The sequence below is a fragment of the Rattus rattus genome, chromosome 15, assembly GCF_011064425.1.
Source record: "Rattus rattus isolate New Zealand chromosome 15, Rrattus_CSIRO_v1, whole genome shotgun sequence".
NCBI classification, from domain to species: domain Eukaryota; kingdom Metazoa; phylum Chordata; class Mammalia; order Rodentia; family Muridae; genus Rattus; species Rattus rattus.
In genome coordinates, this window is record NC_046168.1 from 54,026,589 (window position 1) to 54,051,354 (window position 24,766).

At 46.5% G+C, this 24,766-nt stretch overlaps 1 protein-coding gene across 2 annotated transcripts; it reads left to right on the forward strand.

Annotated features, from left to right (window-relative positions):
* Slc14a1 (solute carrier family 14 member 1 (Kidd blood group)) lies at positions 1–24,439 on the forward strand. Of its 2 annotated transcripts, XM_032885951.1 has the most exons (10): positions 1–142; positions 3,227–3,445; positions 6,965–7,121; positions 7,554–7,743; positions 10,183–10,311; positions 12,351–12,543; positions 13,790–13,937; positions 14,124–14,258; positions 21,437–21,486; positions 23,264–24,439. In XM_032885951.1, the coding sequence occupies exons 2-10, from the start codon at positions 3,299–3,301 to the stop codon at positions 23,435–23,437; spliced, it is 1,323 nt and encodes a 440-aa protein (XP_032741842.1). In that variant the 5' UTR covers positions 1–142; positions 3,227–3,298; the 3' UTR covers positions 23,438–24,439. The 2 variants fall into 2 exon arrangements, with proteins under 2 accessions (XP_032741842.1, XP_032741841.1); XM_032885950.1 differs by lacking the exons at positions 1–142; positions 3,227–3,445 and having other exon boundaries at positions 6,930–7,121.
* The last annotated feature ends 327 nt before the right edge of the window (positions 24,440–24,766 follow it).

Here is a 24,766-nt window from a genome sequence, read left to right on the forward strand (position 1 = left end):
CACAGACCTGAAGAGCAGAGCGTGGGTATAAAAGGGTGAGGTGCCTCTTCTGCACCACCTCTCCAGGGCACTGCACCTCCTAAGAGAGCCTGGCTGCCCTTTATCAGACACTGCCTTCTGCCACCGGGAAGCCCGCTGGAGGGTAAGTGCATCCTCACTTCTGTTGATTGCCTTGTTGAGGGCCGCCTTCGTCCTCTTTAATCTTCCCCCCTCCCCTTTCTTTTTAAAGAGTTTTGAACTCCCTGTGTCTGACTCCAGGCCCTGTACTTTCCATTGTTGCTGTTGTTACTGTTATTGTTACATATTTAAATGTTACAAGTTAATGGACTTTACTGCAACATGATATACATACATGCAGGGATTATGTCCTGAGCACGCATTTCTTCCTTTCTGTCCTCTCTTGGCTTCCTGTCTCCAATTCTGCTTTCTTTTAAATGGTGAAACGTTTCTCTAATTGTTGGAACTGAATAGTCGGAGATCTTGTAGACAAGGAGGCTACTTACCAAAGCCACAGTCCTCTTCCAAGAAGCTTAAAAGTAGTGCCTTTGTTATGACTCCTGGAGAGTGTGGAAGCTGCCCTGGGCTAGCATAGAAGAGAGCTTCCACAGAGTGCCCACTCTGTACTAAATGGTCCTGACTGATCAGCACAGTTTCGGCAGGATAAGCTCTTGAAAAACTAAGCAAAGCTATCGATGGCATTTATATGACTCACAAGAAAATGTGGGGTACCGGGAACAGCCCTTCCCAGTTATGGGCTTAGCGCTCCGGTGTGCGTGTGCTGTCCTGCTGAAGAGAGTGTGCTTGTGAGCCCATTGGGAACTCTGATCAGTCCCAAGCATAGCTAGAGATTTTGTGACTTCCTGCAGCTCTCTGTCCCTGCTCTGTCACTGCACAGTTCAAGGCTCTGAGGAGTGCTGTCTGCAGCGAGGGGAAGTGTTTTAATCAGGAGGACAGGAATACTGGACAGCAGCTCTTTGTTTCTGATTACAGTTCTAAGGAGAACTGAGCAGTTCCTGCGGTTGTGACCAAAAATGACCTAAAATAAAGATTAACAAAGTAGCAAATAAATGTCAGCACAGGAAGTCTTTTCATTATGACAGAACATGAAAATGGTTCAAGGAACCCAGATCTAACTCTTAGTGTTATTTGAAGAGATCCTGGAGGCGTGGAAAGTTGAGGACTTTCAGGTCTCTCCAATTGTACCGATTACTAATACATACTATAATACAATGTGTTTCATTGTGTGTAGTATATTAGGGAGGACAGTCGAAGCAAGACCTTCAGGCTTGTCTAAAATTGAAATACTGAGCACTGCCTCATTTCACTGGTGATCTGGGCTCTGAAACACTTTTCCCAGCTCCTGTTGGGAGGCTTACCATGTACAGCTTCCAGAACATTCTTGGATGCTACTTGTAGCCACATCAGTAATGCACGGGAGAGTCTGGCTTTGAGGAGTTGCTGGTATTACCTTTAACAGACAGTTATGGATCCTATAGAGGACACAGAGCCCTGTCTTTCTTGTTCAACCCTGTAGCCCAGAGTTACTTCAAGGTGACTGTGACTTTGGGCTACTGTACCCTGCCATTCACTTCAGAATCTTCCGTACAGAAGCTGCTACTGTCATTTGTGGGTAAAATCCTGGAATGACACTAACAAACCGGAAGACAGAGAGGCACAGGATTTAGCGCCTGCTGAAGCTGGCTCTGCCTGCCACCGGCCAGGTAGACTTCAGAGGTGGCACAGAGCCTCAGTTTTCTATGACATGAAAGTCTCAACCATGTAGCCTATTTGCCTACTTCTGTCTCTGAGAAAACATTGCTGCTGAGTTTGTGGAGACGGCGCTGTGTGCAGAGAAAGTCAGACAGGGAAGAGAGAAGCAGCAGCCACTTACCTGAGGGATGGGACCCCTCTCCTTGTGTTTTTTGTTCTTTCCCTCCCATTCCTCCCATTCCCCCTCCTCCCCATATTCCCCTCTTCCCTTTCCTCTTCCCTTTCCCTTCCCTTCCTTCTTCCTCCCTCTTCCTTCTCTTCTCCTTTTCCTCCTTCCTTCTCCTCCTCTTCCTCTTCCTTCTTCTTTCTTCTTCTTCTTTTTTTCTTCTTCTTTTTTTTCTCTTCTTCTTCTTCTTCTTTTTCTTCTTCTTCTTCTTCTTCTTCTTCTTCTTCTTCTTCTTCTTCTTCTTCTTCTTCTTCTTCTTCTTCTTCTTCTTCTTCTTCTTCTTCTTCTTCTTCTTCTTCTTCCTCCTTCCTCCTCCTCCTCCTCCTCCTCCTCCTCCTCCTCCCACTTCCCTGCCTTTGACCTAATATAAGACCCTTGCTATGGGGCTGTTTACCGTTCTTTCTTACCAACCCAAAATGCTCATTCTGCAAACTCCAGGAACATGGGTTTGGTTTACACTAAGACCAGAAAGCACACACACACACACACACACACACACACACACACACACACACAACTTCTTTTCCCATAAAGTATGTCAGAAATATTTCCCACACCTGTGGATCCTTCAAATCGCCTTTGTAAAGTTTCCAACCTTCACTCCCAGTCAGTAGAAGAATGTGAGAATAAAGAGGGAAGAGGAAGAGACAAAAATCACACATAGAACATTCTAGAACTTCTGAACGCAGAGCTCTTTTCCGAATGCAATGGGAAGGGTGGGAGAGGGGGAGGGAAGGAGCGTGAGAGGGAAAGGAAATCACTAAACTCTGACACTCTTACCAAATTTAACTCACAATTGTTTCTTGTTAACAAGCTGATATTCGGTATTCTGTAATCGTGACTCTTATTCTAAGAGAGATGGCGTTTGTCAGTGTGGCAGAATGAGCTTTGCTGTGCACGCAAAGTGTGGCTAGTATCTTACGGCAGGAAGCAGAACCCAGGGGCTCCTTTTCCTCCTGTTTCATAAGAAACAAGGCTGAGACACCGTCGTTCTCAGAGCTGGTCTCCAGCACAGAGCACTGCAGAGCCCGAAGCCACCGTCCCTCTCTGCAGCAGGACTCATAAATGGGCCACCCTCCTGCCAGTCAAACACAGAGCGTGGGAGCCACTCTCGTTCTTCCTCTGTTCAGCATGGGTTGCCACCATTTCCAGAGTACTGTAAAATAAGTTTCACCTCATCGTCAGTGTCCTCCTTCCCCCCTCCCACCGCAAGCTGCTCTAAGGGGGCCAGGGCAGAGAGAGCATCTTCCCTTAGCAGAAACTGAAAGCGGACCTGTCCCTCTCCCCCAGTCTGGCTTTTCCTGTGCTCCCCAGAGCCAGGACACCTGCTGATTCACGTCTGTCGTGTATGGAGAAGGAAAGATGAACGGACAGTCTTTGAGTGGTGGCACTGATGACGCCCATCATGATCCTCTTTGGATAGACCCTTTTGGAAATAGAGCCGGTAAGGCAGCGCCAGGAGGCTTCAGACGGCTAAACTTGTTCCTGGCACAAAGGGGGCAAGAACAGGTAGGCTCCCTCCCAGCAGCCTGTTCCTTGGGGGAACCTGAGAGACTGCTCCCAGCATAGTGTCCTTTCTGAGCAGAGGCTGGGACATGGGTGGTCATCCTCTGCTGAGGAAGGTGCCATGGCCTAAGCTACTCCCATAGGCTTAGAGGCCGCACCACTGAGCTAGGGCAGTTGCAAAGCTTTAGGGAAATTACAAGGAAGCACAAGTCAGGAGCTTTACGGTTCTCCTGCTTCTCTTAGATGAAAAGTCTCTCCATTGACCTCTCCGTTCTATAGAGACACAATGGCCTTTTCAGCAGAGTATGAGCATCAGCTGGAAGGGTCCTCTCCTGAGCCCTGCACCCAAATTCCAAAAAGAGACATAGATTTTTCTAGCATGATAACGTTCTAGAGCGAACTAGATTTAAACTACTGGTTTCTCCTAACCGGCTCTCAGGTTGGAGATCTGAAACAGGTGTCCCTGATCCTAGGAGCTACAGGAAGATCAGCAGTTCAGAATAAATGGCTCCCCGGGGACTCTGGGACGTAGCCACGGTCCGCTCAGGCATGAGGAGCCACCCTCTGAGGTGTGGGATTGTGGGGAACAATGTTACAGCCACGTAGGGCATCCCTACACAGGAGTATTGGAGACACAGCTGTAGGTTGGGCTGTAGATTGGACAAAAGTCGTTTAGTCTTAACTTGGAATGGTTCCACAAGGACACAGGCCATTCAGGTTCCCAGTCATGTCTGGCCAGTCAGACTATCAGGTTTCGAATCTCTGGGGCGATGTGGTATTCGAAACTCTCTAAAATAAATACAGGCTCCAAGTTTTGAGAGCACGCACTTGTGTATTCTGGAGGTGATTTCTGTGGCGGATGGAAACTGCCACTTTCAGGGCTTGATTGGTTCGGTCACAGCAACTCGAGACGCCCGTCCCTTGAGCTTCTCCTCATCAAGTCTGAGACTTAAAGCTGATGCCTCTTGTAACTTGGTGTGGCTTTGAGAAAGGGTCGCCCTCACCAAGGCAAGCTAACCAGGCATGCTTTGAGATCTGAAGAGGGAGCGGTCTGAAAGAAGCAGTAGCCGTTGCTTAGATAAAAGGAAAGTATTGTTTTTATTTATTTATATTTATTTTATGAGATGGAAATAATTTTTTTTTACAAGTGCTGCGTTACTTAAACAGATCTGTGGGTTTTTAAGTACAGAGCAGGGCGAGCCGTGCTCTATGGCCTTGGCACAGGTTCCGTGTCTCCAGGAGTTTTCAGTGCGAAAAGAAAAAATTCTAATACAGAGATTCACTGATAGACTCACAAATGTCAGCTAGAATGTTGCCAGGACAGAATGACCTTGGGGTGGAACGCATTGAAGAAATAACTCCAAGTCTGTATGATGATTAATGGTGTGCCATTGTTTAAAAAAAACAGGAAGATAGACAGGCGTGGTGGTACCTATCTGTAATCCCAGCACTTGGGAGTCAGGGGCAGGAGAAAGGTAGCAAGTTCAAGGCTGGCCTAAGCTTTAGCAAAAAACCAAAATTGCCATATAGTAATAGATCAGTAATAAAACATTGATTTCTGTACTGGGGTTAATGTAAGTCAACACTAGAGTCCATTGTTTTTGAAAGACGTGATTTTAAACCGGGAGACCAAGGCACACACCTTTACTCCCAGCACTCAGAAGGCAAAGGCAGGCGGGATATCTGTGAGTTCAAGGCCAGCCTGGACTACAAAGTGAGTGCCAGGACAGCCGGGGCTGTTGCTAGCCAACTCTTGGATGTAGTAAATGGAACCCTGGTAGGCTCAGAATCAGCCGGAGGAACTCTGTCGGTCACCTTGCCGTGAGGAGAGAGGAGCTGGCTTATGTGTGCAACGTTGTCTTGCCTTGGTCTTGCCTTTTGTGGCTGTGGCTTCCACGTATTCCCCCACTGAAGTCTCCAGAGGCTGCTGATGGAGCTGCCCCGCTTCCTTCTTACCTGTCTGTATGCTGGGCCTTTTCAGACGACCTGGGTGGCTTGGCTGTTGTCCTTCTCTACGTGTCTAACTATAGGAGTGTGTCATGGGCAGCCCTTACATCTGTGGTTGGCACTGAGAAGCCTTCATGTTGTGTCACAGGGTACCAAACCCAGTGATCTTAGTTCTCTCCGGTTACATACTTAACATAAGAAGTAGCCAGCCCTGTAGTCAACACGCATTATGGCTAACATGTTTGCATTCTGACTATAATAAAACCCTGGGCATTCTTATGCTGTGCAATGCACATCGTCATAGTGTTTGGCTTTTGACAGCATTGTCCATTTATACCTGTCTTGATTTCTACACCAGTGGTTCTCAACTTTCCTAATGCTGTGACCCTTGAATGCAATTCCACAAGTTGTGGTGACCCCCAACCATAGAATTATTTTCATTGCTACTCCGTAACTGTAATTTTGCTACTGTTATGAATTGTGATGTAAATATCTGTCTTCTGGTGGTCTTAGGTGACCCCTGTGAAAGGGTCATTTGACCTTCCAAGGGGTTGCTAAACACAGGTTGAGAACCACCTTCGTGGGTATCTTTCTTGCTTGTTTTATGCGTTTACGTGACAGATTCCAAATTGCAGGCTATCTGAGAGAACTGGACGATGTACTATGAATTCAAGCAATCTTATTCTTAGAGACTCAGGTCAGGGGCTTCTTAGGCTGTCTCAACACACACCCACTTCCCTCTTCAGTAGTTGGGATGTTTTGTTTGTTTGTTTTTTAATATTGGCAGTTTGCTTTTCTGGGACAGAGATGTCATGTAGCCCAGGCTGTGTTTGAACCATTGTTGCTGGGTCTGGCCTCCTGATCCTCCTACCTCCTGGGATTACAGATATATGCTACCATGCCCGCCTACCATATCTGCTATTTTGTAAAAAAGAAAAATGCAGATTTCAAGGTTGCTTGCTTATTTTAGCTCTTTCTATACTATTCGACGTGTTCTGTTGGTTTTACTTTTCTTTCTTCTCAACAATACTAAGTTCCCTGAGCACAGGAAATGGGGCCTCAACAAATATTGGTTAAGCTAGAAACCAGGCCTTGTGAGGGTATAGACAAGAACCTTCTCATGGTCACATTAAAGACATCGAGGACAAGGTCATGTGGCGTTTGGGTTTGGATAAAGAATTCCTCAATGGCACTCCAGGAAGAAAGAGTCCATTCTCAGACCCACGACACTGCCGTAGTTTACTCCAGTGGTTCTACACCAGTGAATCGAGACCCCTCGGAAGGTCAAATGACCCTTTTACATGGGTCACCTAAGACCGTTGGAAAACACGGACATCTACGTTACAGTTCATAGCCGTAGTTACAGTTATGAAGTAGCAACAAAATAATGTTATGGTTGGGGGTCACCCCATGAGGAATTGTATCAAAGGGCCACAGTGCTAGGAAAATTAAGAACCACTGCTGTAGGTGAACGCTTCCACACTCGTCTTCTGTGGCGACGACAACAGCCTACGCTAGCCAACCATGGAGCTCTTTCTGGTTCAGGACCTTGACTAACCCTGTACTTCCTTCAAGGTGCCAGAGGAAGAAATGGCCATGGAAGATATTCCCACCATGGTTAAAGTAGACCGGAGTGAAAGCCAGATTTTATCCTGCCGGGGGAGAAGGTGTGGCCTCAAAGTACTTGGCTATGTCACGGGAGATATGAAGGAATTCGCCAACTGGCTTAAAGGTATGTGACTAAGCACTCATTTCTTGGAGACCGGGGAAGCGGCTCTGAGGACACCTTTTGCCTGTGCTTCTCCCTATGGACTTAGCTCTACTCCCAGCCATCACTTTCCTGTCTTCTGACTTACAACTCTCTCGCACCTTTTTCGCTGAAGTAATGGGCAGGGGGCAGTGCCCTATTCATATGAAATGAAAGGACCATCTCAGTACTTAACAAAGGAAGAGCAACTGCTGATAACTGATCCCTCGGTTTCTACCTCTGAGCATGGTAAACGGGTGCGTGAATCCCAGGAGGGATGTGTAGACTCACTAAACAAACTAAGGGGTCAAAGGGAGGCTTCACATAATATCGCAGAGTTTCACCTCCGACCGATTCTGGGTAGACCTTGGCATTATTTTGTCTCTTCCCTAACTCTGCTCCTCTTGTCTCCCCCAGACAAGCCTGTGGTGCTCCAGTTCATGGACTGGATACTTCGTGGCATATCCCAGGTGGTGTTTGTCAGCAATCCCATCAGTGGAATCCTGATTCTGGTGGGACTTCTGGTCCAGAACCCCTGGTGGGCGCTCTGTGGCTGTGTAGGAACCGTGGTCTCCACTCTGACAGCCCTCTTGCTTAGCCAAGACAGGTAGGTAAGCCCTCATATGCCAGCCCCCTCTCTGAGCGACAGCTGGGCAGCTGCCATGGGCAGCAATGAGAAAGCCACACCCTCCCAGGTAAAACAACCTTTAATCCACAGAACGCTCTGTTTGCCTTTAGTCAGAGGCCAGGGAATCACTGGTAGTCTCTTCTCCTCATCTGAATAAGGAGCCAGTCTGAGTACTACCTGATGTGTACGGTAGCCAGAACGCACCTATCACCAGGAAAGCACCCACTGAAGTCTCCTTTAGTAATTCGATTATTTATTACAACTTTAATCAAAATGCTTCTGAGTTCAGTGGGAGAGCATTTGCCTAGCATGCACAAGGCCTGCATGAGTTCATTCTTGATATTGGCAGGGGCACCCTCATTTCCTTGGTAATTAGAGTTTTGAAGACCGTTTTATATATATATACATATATATGTATATATATATACACACATATATATACACACATACACACACACATATATACACACACATACACACACACATATATACACACACATACACACACACACATATATACACACACATATATACATACATACACATATATATACACACACATACACACACATATATATACACATACATACACACACTCATATATACATATATATACATATACACACACATATAGACACACATATATATACACACACATATATACACACACACATATACACACACACATATATATACACATACATACACACACTCATATATACACATACACATATATATACATATACACACACATATAGACACACATATACACACACACATATATACACATACATATATACACACACATATATAAAACGCACACACATATATATACACACATATATATACACATACATATATACACACACATATATAAAACGCACACACATATATATACACACACATATATATATACACACACACATATATATACACAAACACATATACACACACACATATATACACACCCACATACACACACATATACACACATACATACACACATATACACACACACACACACATACACATATACACACATACACATACACCACACACACACATATACACACACACACACACACATATGCATTGCTACTCACACTTCTTTAACTTTTCTTAGTTCTAAAAACAATTAAAGTGGCAATTCCATTTACGTGACTGATTCTTCTTGGGGCTGGTACTGTGGCATCTCTTAACTTGTAGCTATTATCTACCAGCAAACACCATGGGAGAGCCCATCTCCAGAGCTCTCCTCAGTTGTCACCTGTAACTTCAACTTCTGCAGGTTTACAGAAGAGAGACAACAGACTTTGAAATTAGCATCCACCTCTGATGTCCTCAGCCCAGGGAATAGATAAGACAGCAGCTTATTGGTTGCTCCTGTCCCTTGGTGCAGAGTCAGATCAAACCCCAAACCTCTCATACCAGCTGCAGTGCACTCGCTTGCTGCAGCCCCGCCCCTCAGACCCCGCCCATCTGACCTAACCAGCTCACTTCACCACTTTTTTACCTCACAGGTCCCCATGGTTGTGACCTGTGAGAGTCAAGCTGGAAATGGCTCTGTTGTCCTTCTTGGTACCATACATTGCCAACTCTCAGGGTCTGCAAATGGGAAGCTTACCAGACTAAGGGCTTATCCTACAGAAACATTCCCCTTGCTCTCTTGGGCTTCTAGTTCCCCCTATACTTCCTGACAGAGAGTCCATTACAGACAGAGCAGAAGCTGACATTTCAGTCTTTGGAAGCGAGGTTAAATGCCAAGCACAGAGGGGGTGCCTTAGTCGGGGCTCTCTACACCAAGGAGGAGACAGACTGAATACTTTACCATTGCAGAGGGATTTCCACAAGAGGCACGGAGAGTGCACATCATTAAATAGATGCCTGGCCAGGTTGAACTGTTTTCCTCTGCAATAAACTGGAGATGCATTAGAGACAGCCGAGTAGAATCAGGAGAACGTGGAAATGTGGGCTAAGTTGAAGTTGGGAGTGTCTGAAGACTCCGTGAAAGGATTCACCTTCCAGGAATCGTGTATCCCACTTCAGACTGTTTCAAACACTGAAAGCCCTGTTCACGGCAAGGTCCTTAACAATTTAAGAGACATAGGAATGTTCTTAGGAAAGGTTGAAGGAAGGGCAGATGGTCTCAGGCCCCCCTCCCTCACCAGATGCTCTTCCTCCTGTGGCTTGGGACGTAGCTCAGAGGGAGTTGTTCCACACACACACTTCAGATAGATCTACATAGATTTCACTGCGCAATTTAGTTGTACCTGCGTGATTCCTAAAAGGCTTTAAGACACATGCCCAGGTATGATGGTTCTTTACAGTGGATGTTAGGTAGAAGTTACAGCTACTGCTTATGTTCAATTCTAAGTAAGTTCACCTAGGCTGTGTTTGTTCTGTCCCTCCTGCCCGCAGATCAGCGATAGCAGCCGGTCTCCAGGGTTACAATGCCACCCTGGTGGGAATACTCATGGCCGTCTTCTCAGACAAGGGCGACTACTTCTGGTGGTTGATATTCCCTGTATCTGCTATGTCTATGACTTGGTAAGTTCTGCCTGGTTTTCAAAATGCCTGTGCAGGGGCGAGGGAAGGAGGAGTCAAGGTCTAAAGAGCGCACTTTTGTAAGATAAAGATTATTCTTCCAGTCAGCGGCAGCTGTGTAACACGGAGAGTGTGTCCTTGACCTTGTCACTCTAAAACCGCTACATGGGGCCAGCAAGTCGGCTTAGCAGATAAAGACACTTGTGGCCAAGGATAACAACCTGAGTTTGATCCCTGAAACCCACATGGTGGGAGAGAGCTGACACCCAGAGCTTCCTCTGACCTCTTCCCATGCCCTTCCGCATAGGTCCGCACATGTACGCTCACCCACTCAAATGGATGAAGGGGCCAGCTATGGTGGCCTATACGTGTAATCCCTGCGTTCGAAGGCTAAGGAAACAGGAGGGTTGTAAGCATGAGGTCAGCCTAGGGAGGTCCAGGCAGGTCTGTCTAGAGAGGCAAAACAACAATGTCATAATAAATGCTAATTTTTTATGTCCTGCGGCTTTTACCACAAATTAAATAAAAAGTACTTAAAAGAATTAGAACCAGGTTCTACCTTTGGTTATAGAAACTGAAGCAACCGCTCTAAGAGGTGTGGATTCCCCTTACAGCCAGATACTCGTCTGTTTGTTAAAGTCTGCTGCATGTCCCCTGCATTCAGTCCTTCTCAACCTCAACTGCACACTTGGCGCACACAGCTGCTCTGGGACATTGCCTGAGTGTTGAGGGTTCTAAGTCTCCCTAGGTGATTCTAAAGCACGGCTGAAAATGCCCACCCCCCACCCCCAGTGATTGATCATCTCAACCGAGATGCCGCCTCTTTTTTTCCTAATCTTTACAAAACCTGAACCTTTAAAACTAGCTTCTATGCTGGCAACACCTTAATTCCTTTTTCTAGAAACAAGTTTGTCTTTCCATATCCTACCTAAAGCATAAAGTACTAATATACTCGCAGAGGAACTTAAGGAGCCCCCTATGGGCACTGCCTGCAGGAAGCCGTCACCCTGGTTACTCCCATAGGTGCCAGCCGCCCCCAGGATGTTGGGAGCTGTTCTGTATGGGACAGGATCCATGGCCATCGGGTGATCCACACTCCCCCAACTAGGGATCTGTTCTTATCTGACGATGATGGTTCTCCATTGGGTCAACAACTGAGAGTGACCCAAGGATCCAGGGAGTCAGCTATACTGTCCAAAGCAAGCCTAAGTTTGCATACCTCAGAAACAGGGAGCGGTTGTGTCTGTGCAAGCAAAGACTCAAAGACAGACACTTTGTAAGACCCATTCCCAGCCCGCACCACCTGAGTCCTTAGTTCTTGTCTTTTCTTCTCCAAAACAGATATACATATAGAAGACACGCAGAGTAATGTCTTCCAAATTCAGGATGGCAGTGACTCTGATGGGGAGGAAGGACCCCAGGATCCCAGGACACTAATTCTGTAGTTAAAATTTCATTTTATTAAGAGCTCTGAATATGTGGGGTTTTTTTAAAGATTTATTTTATTTTATGTATATGAGTGTATATGTGTCTGTCTTCAGACACACCAGAAGAGGACATCAGATCCCATTACAGACGGTTGTGAGCCACCATGTGGTTGCTGGGACTTGAACTCAGGACCTTTGGAAGAACAGTCAGTGCTCTTAACCACTGAGCCATCTCTCTAGCTCCCTAAAAAATGTTTTTAAGACCTTGATTATAACTCACTTTGAGCCATCTCAGGGTGTGTGTGTAAGCGTGCATGCGTGCGTGTGTGTGTGTGTGTGTGTGTGTGTGTGTGTGTGTGTGTAGTTTTGTGTTTTGTTTTGTTTTGTTTTTTTCAAAAATCAAGAGTTGATCTTGTGGTGTGTCTTAGAGTTGTCTCTGCGATGGGATCCACCATAGGTTTTCCAGCTCTCCACCCCTGGAAGATTTGCCAGCACAATTTCAGAACGTGTTAGCAACAGGACACACCCCCGTCCCCTGCGGAGAGGCTGGGTGGGGGCGGTGCTCAGTCTGACTGCTCATCACCGTTTCTCATTCCGGGGTTTCCGTTCCTTTAGCCCGGTTTTCTCGAGTGCGTTGAGCTCCGTGTTCAGCAAGTGGGACCTGCCCGTCTTCACTCTTCCTTTCAACATGGCTTTGTCCCTGTACCTTTCAGCCACAGGACACTACAATACGTTTTTCCCAAGTAAACTCTTCATGCCTGTCAGCTCCGTGCCCAACATCACGTGGTCCGAGCTCAGCGCCCTGGAGGTAAAACATCAACTCCCCGCCTCACCCTCAAAGCTCATTGGCTCAGCCCTTGTCTGTGTGGGTGAGACCACCCTTGGGGATGGTGGTCTATCCCTTGAGGTTAGAGCTTTCATGATCAGCATCCGCCAGTCAGAACAGGAGGATGTTGTACCTTTTGGGCTATGTAGAACCTGCTGTTCTGCCTCCATACAAAATAGAAATAGTAGCTCGGGGTTCCTGATGTATAGCAGGGCCTGGGAACCTGTGTCAGGAAACTCCTCCAAACTGTACTGGAGGACAGAGCGTGAGATCCGCTGAGTCTCGGGGTGTAGATATGGTGCACCTCCGTACAGATAGCCACAGAGAGACTGTGTGCTGTCAAAAGCCTGCTTCTCCCAAACTGAACTCCACCTCTTCCTACTGACGTTTCCAAGGAAATTTGCAGGTTTCGTGTATGTTGCAGGGGTGGGGGTGGGGTGCATGTATACATGCATACATACCTGCATACTTGTGTGGGTGTGTCTACAGATTGCAATAGAGCTTCAAGCATGCCAGGCACATGATCTACCACTGAGCTGCATCTCAGGCCCCACTTAAAATGTCTCTGAAAATAAGACAATTGAAGTCATAGAAAACAAAAGAGACACTGCTGGGTTTGTGTTTGTTTATTTGTTTGTTTGTTTGGTTGGTTGTTTTTTGACTCATGTTTTGAGATCTGATTGACAAGCATTAATACCTCAATTAAGTTAAAGATATTTTCACCACATGGTACAAATGTGATTTCTCACTCATAAAGTTGACTGTAATTGCTTCTAAATTATGGAGGAGATAATCTTGCTCGGTTTGCTGGCCTTTCAGTCCGGGCAGCCAACTCAGTTGCGATAGTATTTCTACAGCCTGTGGCAGGGCATTGGTTGACTGCCAGAGCTGATGGACAGCAGAAGTAACTGAAGCATGGCCGGTGTCCCTGCCTCACTAGAGAATCTGCAGGTCCTCAGAGGCAGGGGTCGTGAGACCACACTGGACGCCTCACAGTGGCCAAGTATCAGAGCTAGTGTGAAAGTCTGTGAGCACCAGAGGTTTGGGGGGGCCTTGTTCAGCACGCACCTGTATCAAACACTGAAACTGATCTTGAAGGATTAAATATGCTAATTCTAAAAAAATTCTAAAATCCACACGTGTACATTCACAGTCCCCATTGTATAAGGTCGCAGTGGGCTTCTTGTCTGTTGTTCGAGTGGCTACGGTTGTACACTTTCTGTTGCAGCTGTTGAAGTCTCTTCCGGTGGGAGTCGGTCAGATATATGGCTGTGATAACCCGTGGACAGGGGCCATTTTCCTGTGTGCCATTCTGCTTTCCTCCCCACTCATGTGCCTGCACGCTGCTATCGGATCGCTGCTGGGAGTCATCGCAGGTGAGCCTAAGACTTCCGCCCTAATGCAAGCGTCTTCTCCACACCAGGCCTCCTCTGTACCACAGGGCTTTCTGGAGATCTCTGAACAACAGGAACCCTTGGGATGTTTCCCCTGGCCCCGCAGCTCAGGGCAGAGCATCCTGCTCCTTGTCCCCAGCTCTGACCACTCTTGTTTTTGCACGACAGGTCTCAGTCTTGCAGCTCCGTTTAAAGACATCTACTCTGGGCTCTGGGGTTTCAACAGTTCCCTGGCTTGCATTGCGATCGGAGGGATGTTCATGGCACTCACCTGGCAGACCCATCTCCTGGCCCTTGCCTGTGGTGAGTACCTATCCTACATATAACATTGACGACGGGTGCCCTCGAGGACTCGGTCAAAGTAACGGGCTATCGGTAAATATTTACATAAAGATTATAACAGGACCGTACGGGAAATTCAAACCGGGATCGGAGTTGGAATTTGCCACTAGCTAATTGTGTGAGCAAAGCAAGTGGTGTTCCTTCTCTGGGAGAATTAAAGTCATCTCTGCCTACTACACTGGTTATTAAGAAAGGAAGAGCTTGGAGTCCCAGTAGCCATTCTATCTGATACATATTTGAGGGAATAGATCCATGAACTGAACTGTGGGTTTAGTGTGTGTCTGCCTGTCTGCCTGTCTGTCTGTCTCTGTTTGTGTGTGTCTGTGTGCACGCGTGTGCACATGCGTATGACCTGAGCATGTACCCAAGCCACCTGGAATGTTGGTGAAGACACACACACACACACACACACACACACACACACACACACACACACACACAGAGTTAGATCTCCCCATAGAGCTTCCCCTTAGCCTCCGATGCAGACCTAGAGGGAGAAACTTGCATCTCTGACAGGGAGGCCTGGGGACCACAAGCTGAGAACTAACTTGTTAACCCTGTCTACAGAGCTAGACTAGGCCCCTAGCACCCTCAAAGCCGCCCTTCTCATTGGACTTGGGTTAAGGAAGTGCTGAATCACGTCAAGTCCCGGAGGACTAAATCCAAACCTAGAAGCCACATCTGCACGCTAGGCTGCTTCCTGAATGTAGGTTTCCAACCCTATGGTGGCTCTTTAATATAAGGTCGGCCTCAAGAGCTTTGGACCTGAAAAGCTGGTGGGTTCTCTGAGCTGACGACAAGGAACAAGCAGCCACTCATAGCCTTTGTCACCCCTCGTTCAGTGGAGGTAAAAACTTTAAAGATAGTTCTGGGGTGGAATGAATAACACCCTTGGGGACAAAGGTAAAGGGAAGGTCAATTGTAGAAAAGTTCTCTCTATCCTGATGTACTAGATGTCTAAACTCATTTTTCCTGTCCAGTATGTTGCTGGTGCCCGAAATCCTAGTACCAGGGAGCCTGAAGAAGGAGGACCACAAATTTAAGAGCCGCCAGCATGGGTTACAACGAATGGCCCTATCTCCAAAATCCAACCAGACAATGACAAACACCCACCCCTCTTTCAATAGTCAGTGTTAACTCGGCAGTGGTGGTGGGAGGCAGGTGGATCTATGAGTTCAAGGCCAGCCTGCTCAACCTCAGCTGTCTAACTAGTTGCCAACTGGTAGACCATGTGCTAAAGGCAGGATCCGGAGTGAGCCACGACTAAAGGTTTGTAGGGCACTGTTCAGATTGGGTTCTATGGTGAGGTTAGCGGATCTCAAGCTGCTGCATGCTGTTATGATGTCATTTTTGTCACAGTGTCTGGAGGGACTCAGCTGAGCTCTGTCGATATTTGTTACTCTTTATCTGTTCCCCAAGTTGAGGGCAAAGCAGACAGGGCTCTGGGGCAGATACTGAAGCTTAACCGAGACAAGCTTTCTCATCCTCCCGGATCATCCACACTTTTATTCTGGGATTATCTTCAACCCTTGATTGGGAGTGTACACTTTAGGATTCTGTGTGTGCAGTAGCCACAGATGCATTAAGTATATTTAGATATTCATGATGCACCCTGGGTATCTAGAAAGACAAAGGGTTAGAGGCTTTGGGTCCCCTCTAATTCTGAGCAGAGAGGACTGGAGTGGAAAGTAGGAGCCAGGTGACTTAGGAGGGATCCTGAGTGGAGCTTTCAACGTTTGAACCAGAACAAGAAAAAACCTGTAGTATAGGATCTGGCGGGGCGGCTACACCTGTAGTATAGGATCTGGCGGGGCGACTACACCTGTAGTATAGGATCTGGCAGGGCGGCTACACCTGTAGTATAGGATCTGGCAGGGCGGCTACACCTGTAGTATAGGATCTGGCGGGGCGGCTACAGTTGGAGTTACCAGGAAGTGCTGCCCGGAGAAGGTGGCTTTTCTGTGAGCCCTAGCACAGGAGAGGAGTCCACTTGGTTGCTATGGGGACAGCCTGAGTCAGGCAGAAAGCATTCTGATTTCATGAAGAGTGGACTTGGTTCTGGTAGGCCAGCCAACGGATGGGACCTAAGACTTTTGCAAATGTTTTCCCCGAAGGGGGATCTTTCATTACTATTTTATTGTAATAACAGTACAGTTTCATTGTCTGGGCTGTGCAAAAAAACAAAGAGGTAGAAGGTCCATCCTCCTGCCTCAGGCAAGTTAGTAACCTCTGTCCACACAGCTCCTTGTGATGACACTGGATCTACTCGTGTCATCCCTGATATTCTTTCTGTTTAGAGTCTTTAACCTAACTGTAGTTCTGAGTCCCTTTTCATAACCAGGGACTCTGGGGATCAAGATGTAGACCCCAACAGGGAGTCATTTTCTGCCGGCCATGCTTACCCTGACTTGGATGTAACTTTGGAAGATGAGCCAGCAGGACCATAAGTTCAAGGCCAGTAGGAACACAGTAAGACCCTGAGTCAAGAAAAACCAAAAAACCAAAAAACCAACCAAACAACAACAACCAAAAGAAACCACACCCCCAATCCTGACCCTGTTGCCAGACTACCTAGAACTTGATTCCCACAGAGTTCTTAACCCTTCTGAGCCTAGTTTTCCCCGTTTAAAGGGCTTGCAGTGCCCCATAGATTTGTCTAGGATTAAATGGTGTGTACATTAAAAAAAAATGAAATGCACACTCTATCCAGCTCTTGCTTGCAGTATTTGGAGATATGGAAAACTATTTTTTTCTGGTGGCTTAGAATAAATTATTAAGAATTCATCATGTTTATTATTCCCTCTTGACATCTTAACTTTATCCATACCCTCATCTTCTTTCTAAGAATGAACGAACGATAGACACCTTGGCCCAAATCAGCTTCCACTGGGAGGCCAACCCCCAACTACCATCGAAACTAAATTTGCTATTATATAGAATTTTCACTGTGGATTCGTGTAAACAGACATTTTCACACTTCTTTGTGTAGCAACTGCCTCCTTTAGTGACATGTAGGTTCACCCCTGCCCTGTGGCTAATACCGCCAGGTCAGAGTGTTTCTTCAGAGGTGGTTTTGCTGGGGGATTCTCTAGGGCACTGCTTCCTTTCCCCCTGATCTATGTCTTAGTGCAGCTTTCTGAAAACAAAATAGATCTAAAGTTTTTTTCTTTCCTAAATTTTGGAAATTGTCCTCAAAGACTCCTGTTGCCTTTTTCCATCCCAAACCATCAGGAAGACGTCTAAAAAGAACCTCATTCTTGTGAAAAGATCATTTTATTTTTCTCTCTGTACATTTAGAATTTCATCTTTGCATATAAGTTATTTTTCTATTGCCCGACTAGCTGTGAGGGTTCCCTATCAAATCCTTTCAGTGTGCTCTCCTGTCTTTCTTCTTTAATTCTGGGATTAAAGCTTTTAATTCTTCAAATATCCCCTGCAAATATTCCTTTCCTTGTGGGTTAGTTAGTTCTGTGTGAGCTTTTCCATTGCTGTGGACTCTTTCTTAGTTTCTCTCTTCATTGTCCCTTCACAGAAACATCCAGTTTAGTCAGTGAACGGAGACATCTTTTGGCTTTATCCATTATACTTAATCCTGTCAGCTGTTGTGGTTTTGCTTCTGGCTTTGGTTAAGCTTCACCTGCAGTGTTTGTATCTGTCTTTTCTGGCACTTGCTCTCCTTGGATGTCCCCTTTCCTTGCCCAAGAGAGCTTGTTTACCAAGGGATTTGAGCTGTTTAAGTGACAACTCTCAATGGGGATTGGAAGCCAGGGCCTTTCTTGGAAGACCATGGCTCCACCCCTCAGGATGGGGGGCCCTCTGCCAGTTGAGATAACATGGATCCTTTCGGTTTGGCAAGCTTGTCGTGCTGAGAGGTAGTTACATGGCCTCTAGTTTGGAGCCATTTGAGACACTGCTCCATTGGACGCATTTGGTATAGCTTGCCAAATAGACATTATACTCTTGTTTCCGTAACATATTTCTGAAAGCAAAGTCCATGGTTCAGTGGGGATGACAAGCCTGATGACCACAGATGTGGAGTTCATTCCCAGAGGGCTTTAGCAGGTCCTTCTGAGGCGGACAGTATGAGAGGATCGAGTCCGTCCTCAATGGGTCCCAGGAGATTTTTTTTTTTTTAACAGTCACACGTGAACTCTTGGGACAGACCTCCAGCCCCTCTTGCAAAGCAAGCCTTTTGTGTAAAATGCCACAGAAAGTTTCAGCTTGCCGGGGTTGCTCTGTCACCTCCAAACAAGAGTCCCAGCTTGCCTGCCAAGGTAAATAAATAGCAGATACTGTATACAGAACTGATCTTTTCTTCACTCCGTATGTCTCTATGAGGAAGAGGACTTGGGAGCCTCTGAGGGCATCCGACAGGGCTGCCCTCCTTACTGTAGATCAGGAACGGTGCAGCCAAGCACTAGCCTCGTTCGCTACATTAGCTAAGAAGCCGTGTTAGCATTTTGTACTACTTGTCTACGGTTGGGTTACTATGGTAGGGCTCACCCATGACAACCCACTGACAGGGGCATTGTCCTGAGGTTTTCAGAGCCTTTTGTAATGCAATCAGAGGATCACCTCCACGCCAAAGTTCAGTAGGTGTAGAGGCAGGAAGTAGAAGCTTGCCTGGTGTAAGCCAGCCCTTGCCCTGCCCTGCAGGCATTAATGGATGAGCAGTCTGCCCTGTATTAACCTGACTCTCACTGTGGAGAAAAGAGCGACTCTGACCTAGAGGTTCTCCCATAGCTTATAACAGAACAAACCCCACGAGTGCCAGAAGCACGCCTTAGAGGTATGTATGTTGGGCCTTGAAGGAGCTAAGAGACAAGGATTTCTTTTTTTTTTTTCATTTTTTTTTTTTATTATTATTAACTTGAGTATTTCTTATATACATTTCAAGTGTTATTCCCTTTCCGGTTTCCGGGCAAACATCCCCTCCCCCTCCCCCTTCCTTATGGGTGTTCCTCCCCACCCTCTCCCCATTGCTGCCCTCTCCCCGACAGTCTAGTTCACTAGGGGTTCAGTCTTAGCAGGACCCAGGGCTTCCCCTTCCACTGGTGCTCTTACTAGGATATTCATTGCAACCTACGAGGTCAGAGTCCAGGGTCAGTCCATGTATAGTCTTTGGGTAGTGGCTTAGTCCCTGGAAGCTCTGGTTGGTTGGCATTGCTGTACATATGGGGTCTCGAGCTCCTTCAAGCTCTTCCAGTCCTTTCTCTGATTCCTTCAACAGGGGTCCTGTTCTCAGTTCAGTGGTTTCCTGCTGGCATTCGCCTCTGTATTTGCTGTATTCTGGCTGTGTCTCTCAGGAGCGATCTGCATTCACATTTTGATCATCCGTCTTGAGTTTCATTTGTTCTAGGCATCTAGGGTAATTCAAGCATTTGGGCTAATAGCCACTTATCAATGAGTACATACCATGTATGTCTTTCTGTGATTGGGTTAGCTCACTCAGGATGATATTTTTCCAGTTCCAACCATTTGCCTCTAATTTCATAAAGTCATTGTTTTTTGATAGCTGAGTAGTACTCCATTGTGTAGATGTACCACATTTTCTGTATCCATTCCTCTGTTGAAGGGCATCTGGGTTCTTTCCAGCTTCTGGCTATTATAAATAAGGCTGCGATGAACATACTGGAGCACGTGTCTTTTTTATATGTTGGGGCATCTTTTGGGTATATGCCCAGGAGAGGTATAGCTGGATCCTCAGGCAGTTCAATGTCCAATTTTCTGAGGAACCTCCAGACTGATTTCCAGAATGGTTGTACCAGTCTGCAATCCCACCAACAATGGAGGAGTGTTCCCCTTTCTCCACATCCTCGCCAGCATTTGCTGAGACAAGGATTTCTGGTGTGCATAGAGGAAATAGAGAGACAGCGATCGAGAGAGCAGGCCAAAGTGCAGCCCGTGCTGAGCAGAGGACCAAAAGTTGCCACGCATGTTGGATGAGCGAGTTAGATCCTGAAGACGACTGACTAGAATTGATAGATGCAAAGAGGAGAAGTCTTCCCACCTCGGCCATGAGCACCCTTCTTCTCAGAGTAGGCTCCTTGCACCTTGCCAAGACGGACGGGTTCACAGCATTCCGAGGGCATGGAAAATCGCACATATAAAATCTTCCCTGGGCAGTGAAGAAAAGGAAGAACTGGGATCTGAAAGCAGAGATGTTTCTGAAGAGGAGCCCTCATTAGCCTGAGAAACTAGGGCCTGAGGGGATTTGTTGAACCATTTAGGGAACATGGTGCCCGGGACAAAATGTTGATTGAAAAAGATAGTCTTCAGTTTAGGAAATGACCAGAGATCTCTCTCATCATCTCTGCTGTACCCCCCAAGGCAGCTCATGTGACTGATAGGTGACTGACTGATTGATCGATTGATTTGGTTACTGTCATAGGAAAGTCATTCTTCAGTTTGATCCCGGAAAACCTGAGGACATTCCCCACCTCCTGAGCCTCCTCCTCAGCCAAGAGAGAGAAGTTGACAGTTAGCTGTTTAAGCCCTCTGCTCCGGTTGCTTTGCATGTAGAAGACACACTCGTGGGCCATGCCCTTTTCGGTGTTTCCTTCTCAGAGGAAATCAAAGTATCAGAGGCTTATTGATTAATCTGTATGCTCTCCTTCAGCATATGAAAAAGACATTGCGTGATGGAGGTCAAAGGGCTATGCTGTGCTTCTGACATGCTCCAAGCAACACCGCTCCCTTTCTAGATGTAGCGAGATTGTGGCGAACCCAGGCTGTCTCATCTAAATTCAGTCATGGTTATAGAAAATAGCATGGCAGTTTATTCACTGTGGGAAAGCCTTTTCCTAAACCATTACTACAACAATGAAAGGGGGAGGGAAACCCTGCACCACAGACTACTTTTATTGAGCACTTACTGTGTGCTGAATATGTTATTTCCTCCACGCTCACCCAGCCCTGAGAGAGAGCTGCTCTTGTTACTTTTTCTGTACAGCAAGGAAACAGAGAACAGGGATGAGCCCAACGAGTTCTGCAGGGATGGGCTGGGGTCTAAGTCTAAACCTACATTTATAACTAGGGAACTGGGGCGGGCCGGCTGGTAGAATGCAGAAGTGTGTAGACAGTCTGGGATGCTGGTGAAAAGTACACCTACCGATCAGTGTCCTCTCCTCTTCCCGTAGCCCTGTTCACTGCCTACTTCGGAGCCTGTATGACACACCTGATGGCTGCGGTGAGTCTTCATTGTTTGTCCTCCGCCTGACTTGCCAGTGCCCTGATGCCCGCCCAGGCAGCGCCTGGTGACAAACCGCAGGCCCATGACCACCATTGCTCCCCCACACGCTGGCTGTCAGCCACTCCCACCCTCTAACATCACAGCAAACTCTAGTCTAAACCATATTCACCAGGCTTGTTACAGATGCCGGGTCGATCCGTTTGAAGAATAACTTTAACAATAGCTTTATCAATCACTGGACACCACATCATCGCATTCACGGTCGAACTCCATGGTGGAGAAGTTGGCTTTAGAATATAGTTTACTTGTTGCGAAAAGCACACCCGTGGAGTAGTTGAGAACCCAGAAAAGAGCAGACGGGATAATTAACTAGAGAAACAGGTATCGTTTTCAATCCAGACAATTCTTTTTATATCTCTGGCCTTCATGGCACCCTCACCCACACATCAACAAGACTTTTCAAACCTAGGTCCTACTTGTATTATTTCTAGGCAAACCTTTGCTCTCTCACGCCATACTTTCTCCTTAGCCCAGGCTGCCTCAAACTCACTGTGTAGCTGAGGCTTGCCTTAACATGGACTACAGGTAGCCTGCTACTAAGCCTGGCTTCTTCCTTTTAATACTGTCCTCTTCCCTTTGATCTTCTCTTGCCCCTCCTCCAAGAAGCCAAATAGTCCCTGACTGCACTGGGACCCTTTTACTTCCTAACCCTGAGCGTCGATCTCCCATCTCCTGTCCTGCAGCTAATGCGGGGCTCAGACATATATGTTCACGGTTGCCTGTGGGTCCCGTGTTCGACTCTCATAGAGATTTTGTCTGAGAAGGTGTCTGTGGACATACAGCATCTTTGTGGTGTGTGTGAAGTCAAGGTCCTAGTGTGATCCGAACAAGAAGGGTCAGGGTCAGGAGCATGATCCCCGGCGCTCCTCCATGTGTGGCTCTCAGCCACGCCCACCTCCTCACACCACAGAACCTCTAGTCCAAACGACAATCACCAGGCTTGTTCTGAGAACTTTTTGGAGTCCTTCACACCCTGAAGAAGAAAATATAAAGGCATTATCGGTCTGAGGACCAGAACTAGACTGATTGTACCCCTGAGTTAGCTGGAAAGATACAGAAAACTTCAGATCCTGAGCCCCTGTCTCTTGATTTGAAGATAAAATAGATCTTGTGTGAGGATTGTTTGTTTTTCAGACTCCCCCAGAGGATTCCAATGTTCTCAGATTCCCCTCTTCCCCATCACACTATGAGAGCCATATAAAGGGCTAGAGCTAACTGATGCCATATACTCAGAAATGTGTGCATTGACGTGGCACCTACCTCAAAATATAAAAAGTCTACTTAGGAGAAAAAACAAAGAAATAAAACAAGTAGAATTCAAGACCACAGAAAAGTCAAGGTCAGAAAAGTCGCTATGACTGACCAATCAGAGAAGGTCTTTGTGGGCGTGCTAAGAGGCCAGGGGATATTAGCAATTTGCTGTCACCCTGTGTGTCCCATGTCATCCTACCCCGTGTGTGCAGGAAGTCTGAATATGTGACAAACACTGGACAGACATAGGAAAAGAGACAAAGCTGACCACTGTAAAAGACAGATGAAAACATTTCAAATGGTAGATGCCCTGAGATCTTAGATTTGGCTCTGTGGGTCCAGGCAGAATCCAGAGCAATGTGCCCCGCCTCGGGGGTGAAAGTTCAGTTGATCCACTGTGTAATTTCACTTTAAGATAGAATCTCAAAAAAAGCAACCGTGTGGCCTGTCTCTTCTTCCCCAGGTTCACCTGCCAGCTTGTACCTGGTCCTTCTGCTTGGCCACACTACTCTTTCTCCTGCTGACCACGGAAAATCCCAATATCTACAGGATGCCCCTCAGCAAAGTTACCTACTCCGAGGAGAACCGCATCTTCTACCTACAAAACAAGAAAAGGGTGGTGGACAGCCCGCTGTAAGAGCAACTCCACCCAGCCACCGTGGTCACGGGTCAATTCTAAGCACAGCTCTAGTTGCCTTCTGGGTTCTCCCAATTGCTTTTCTTCACTTGGAACAGCTCTCGTACTATCAGGGACTCGTACTTTTGCTTGCTCCATTCTCCTTCTTGACCGTATATTGTCAATCATATGAGAGCGGTGTCCGGGTGATCTTCTCTGGAATGGAATTTAGACCCCACTGTGTGCTGGGGGGTTCGGCAGGAGTATCACTAAGACTGTATTCACAGTCAAAATGCTCCAACGGAGAGAAGAAATGAATGCCGCAGCAATTATTGTCCTTTAAAGCTACCTTCAGTGTCAGTATTAACAATGGAGCTCTGAAAGCCTCGCAGAACTCACAGGCAAAACAGCCCAGCGTGCTCAGATAGGCCGTGTGCTTTCAGAATCAGTGCAAGTTCCTCACAGCAACCGTGTCCAACGCCGCAGTGGGGCAGGTTGACCAAAGCGCTGGTCCCCAGCTCACCAGGAGAGTATGGATGGTCTCTTCATGAGGATGGTTAGGGTGTTTTTCTAAGCTGACTGAGCTGTGGGAAGGACTTTGTTGGTCAAATTAGTTTTTGCATTGCCACTCTCGGAGTTTGCAAAATCTGGTAGAGTTTATTTATTCTTTATGAAAATAATATTTTCCCACTGATACATGTTTGTGGCTCGCCAGTTCTTAGACATTATCTAAAATGTGTAAATGCATAAAATACTTAGCATAGTCGTTTACTTTAAATATGTATGCATTTTAGTTTGGGGGAAATGTTTGACATAGGACCTTGCTATGTAGCCCAGGCTAGCCTAGAACTGAGCACCCCCCTGTTTCCATTCCCTAAGCATCATTGCTGTAGGTTGGGAGTTTTAAGTGTTTCAAATATAAGGCAACTTGTGTCTGTGGCCTTTTCATGGTTTAATGAATTTGAGGGTATCATCTGAACACCAGCAGCCAAACCACACTCACATGGTCTTTTCAAGAGCTTTTTAATTTCTTTCTTCTTCCTCTCTTTCTTTCTTCCTTCCTTCCTTCCTTCCTTTCCTTTCTTTCTTTCTTTCTTTCTTTCTTTCTTTCTTCCTCTCTTTCTTTCTTTCTTTCTTTCTTCTTTCTTTCTTTAATTTCTTTTTTAAAGGCATTATTTTCTGCACACTAATGTTCTGGCTAGGAAACTAAATTAATATCGGAACCACCTTACGGAAATATATAGAGAGAATTCTACGGGTCTCTTTTTATAAATTTTTCATTTAGAAGTTGTAGTTTCTGTAAAAGCTCTATGACCAAACTTGCTGAAGAGGACAGCACAAAGCTCCACT

What these genes read in the sequence shown, in the direction of transcription:
- Slc14a1 (XM_032885951.1), top strand. Translation starts at nt 3,299, where the DNA reads ATGAACGGACAGTCTTTGAGTGGTGGCACTGATGACGCCCATCATGAT. An exon ending in TCTGCTATGTCTATGACTTG is followed by an intron (nt 10,312 to 12,350) that starts GTAAGTTCTGCC and finishes CCGTTCCTTTAG; the next exon opens with CCCGGTTTTCTCGAGTGCGT. An exon ending in CCGAGCTCAGCGCCCTGGAG is followed by an intron (nt 12,544 to 13,789) that starts GTAAAACATCAA and finishes TTTCTGTTGCAG; the next exon opens with CTGTTGAAGTCTCTTCCGGT.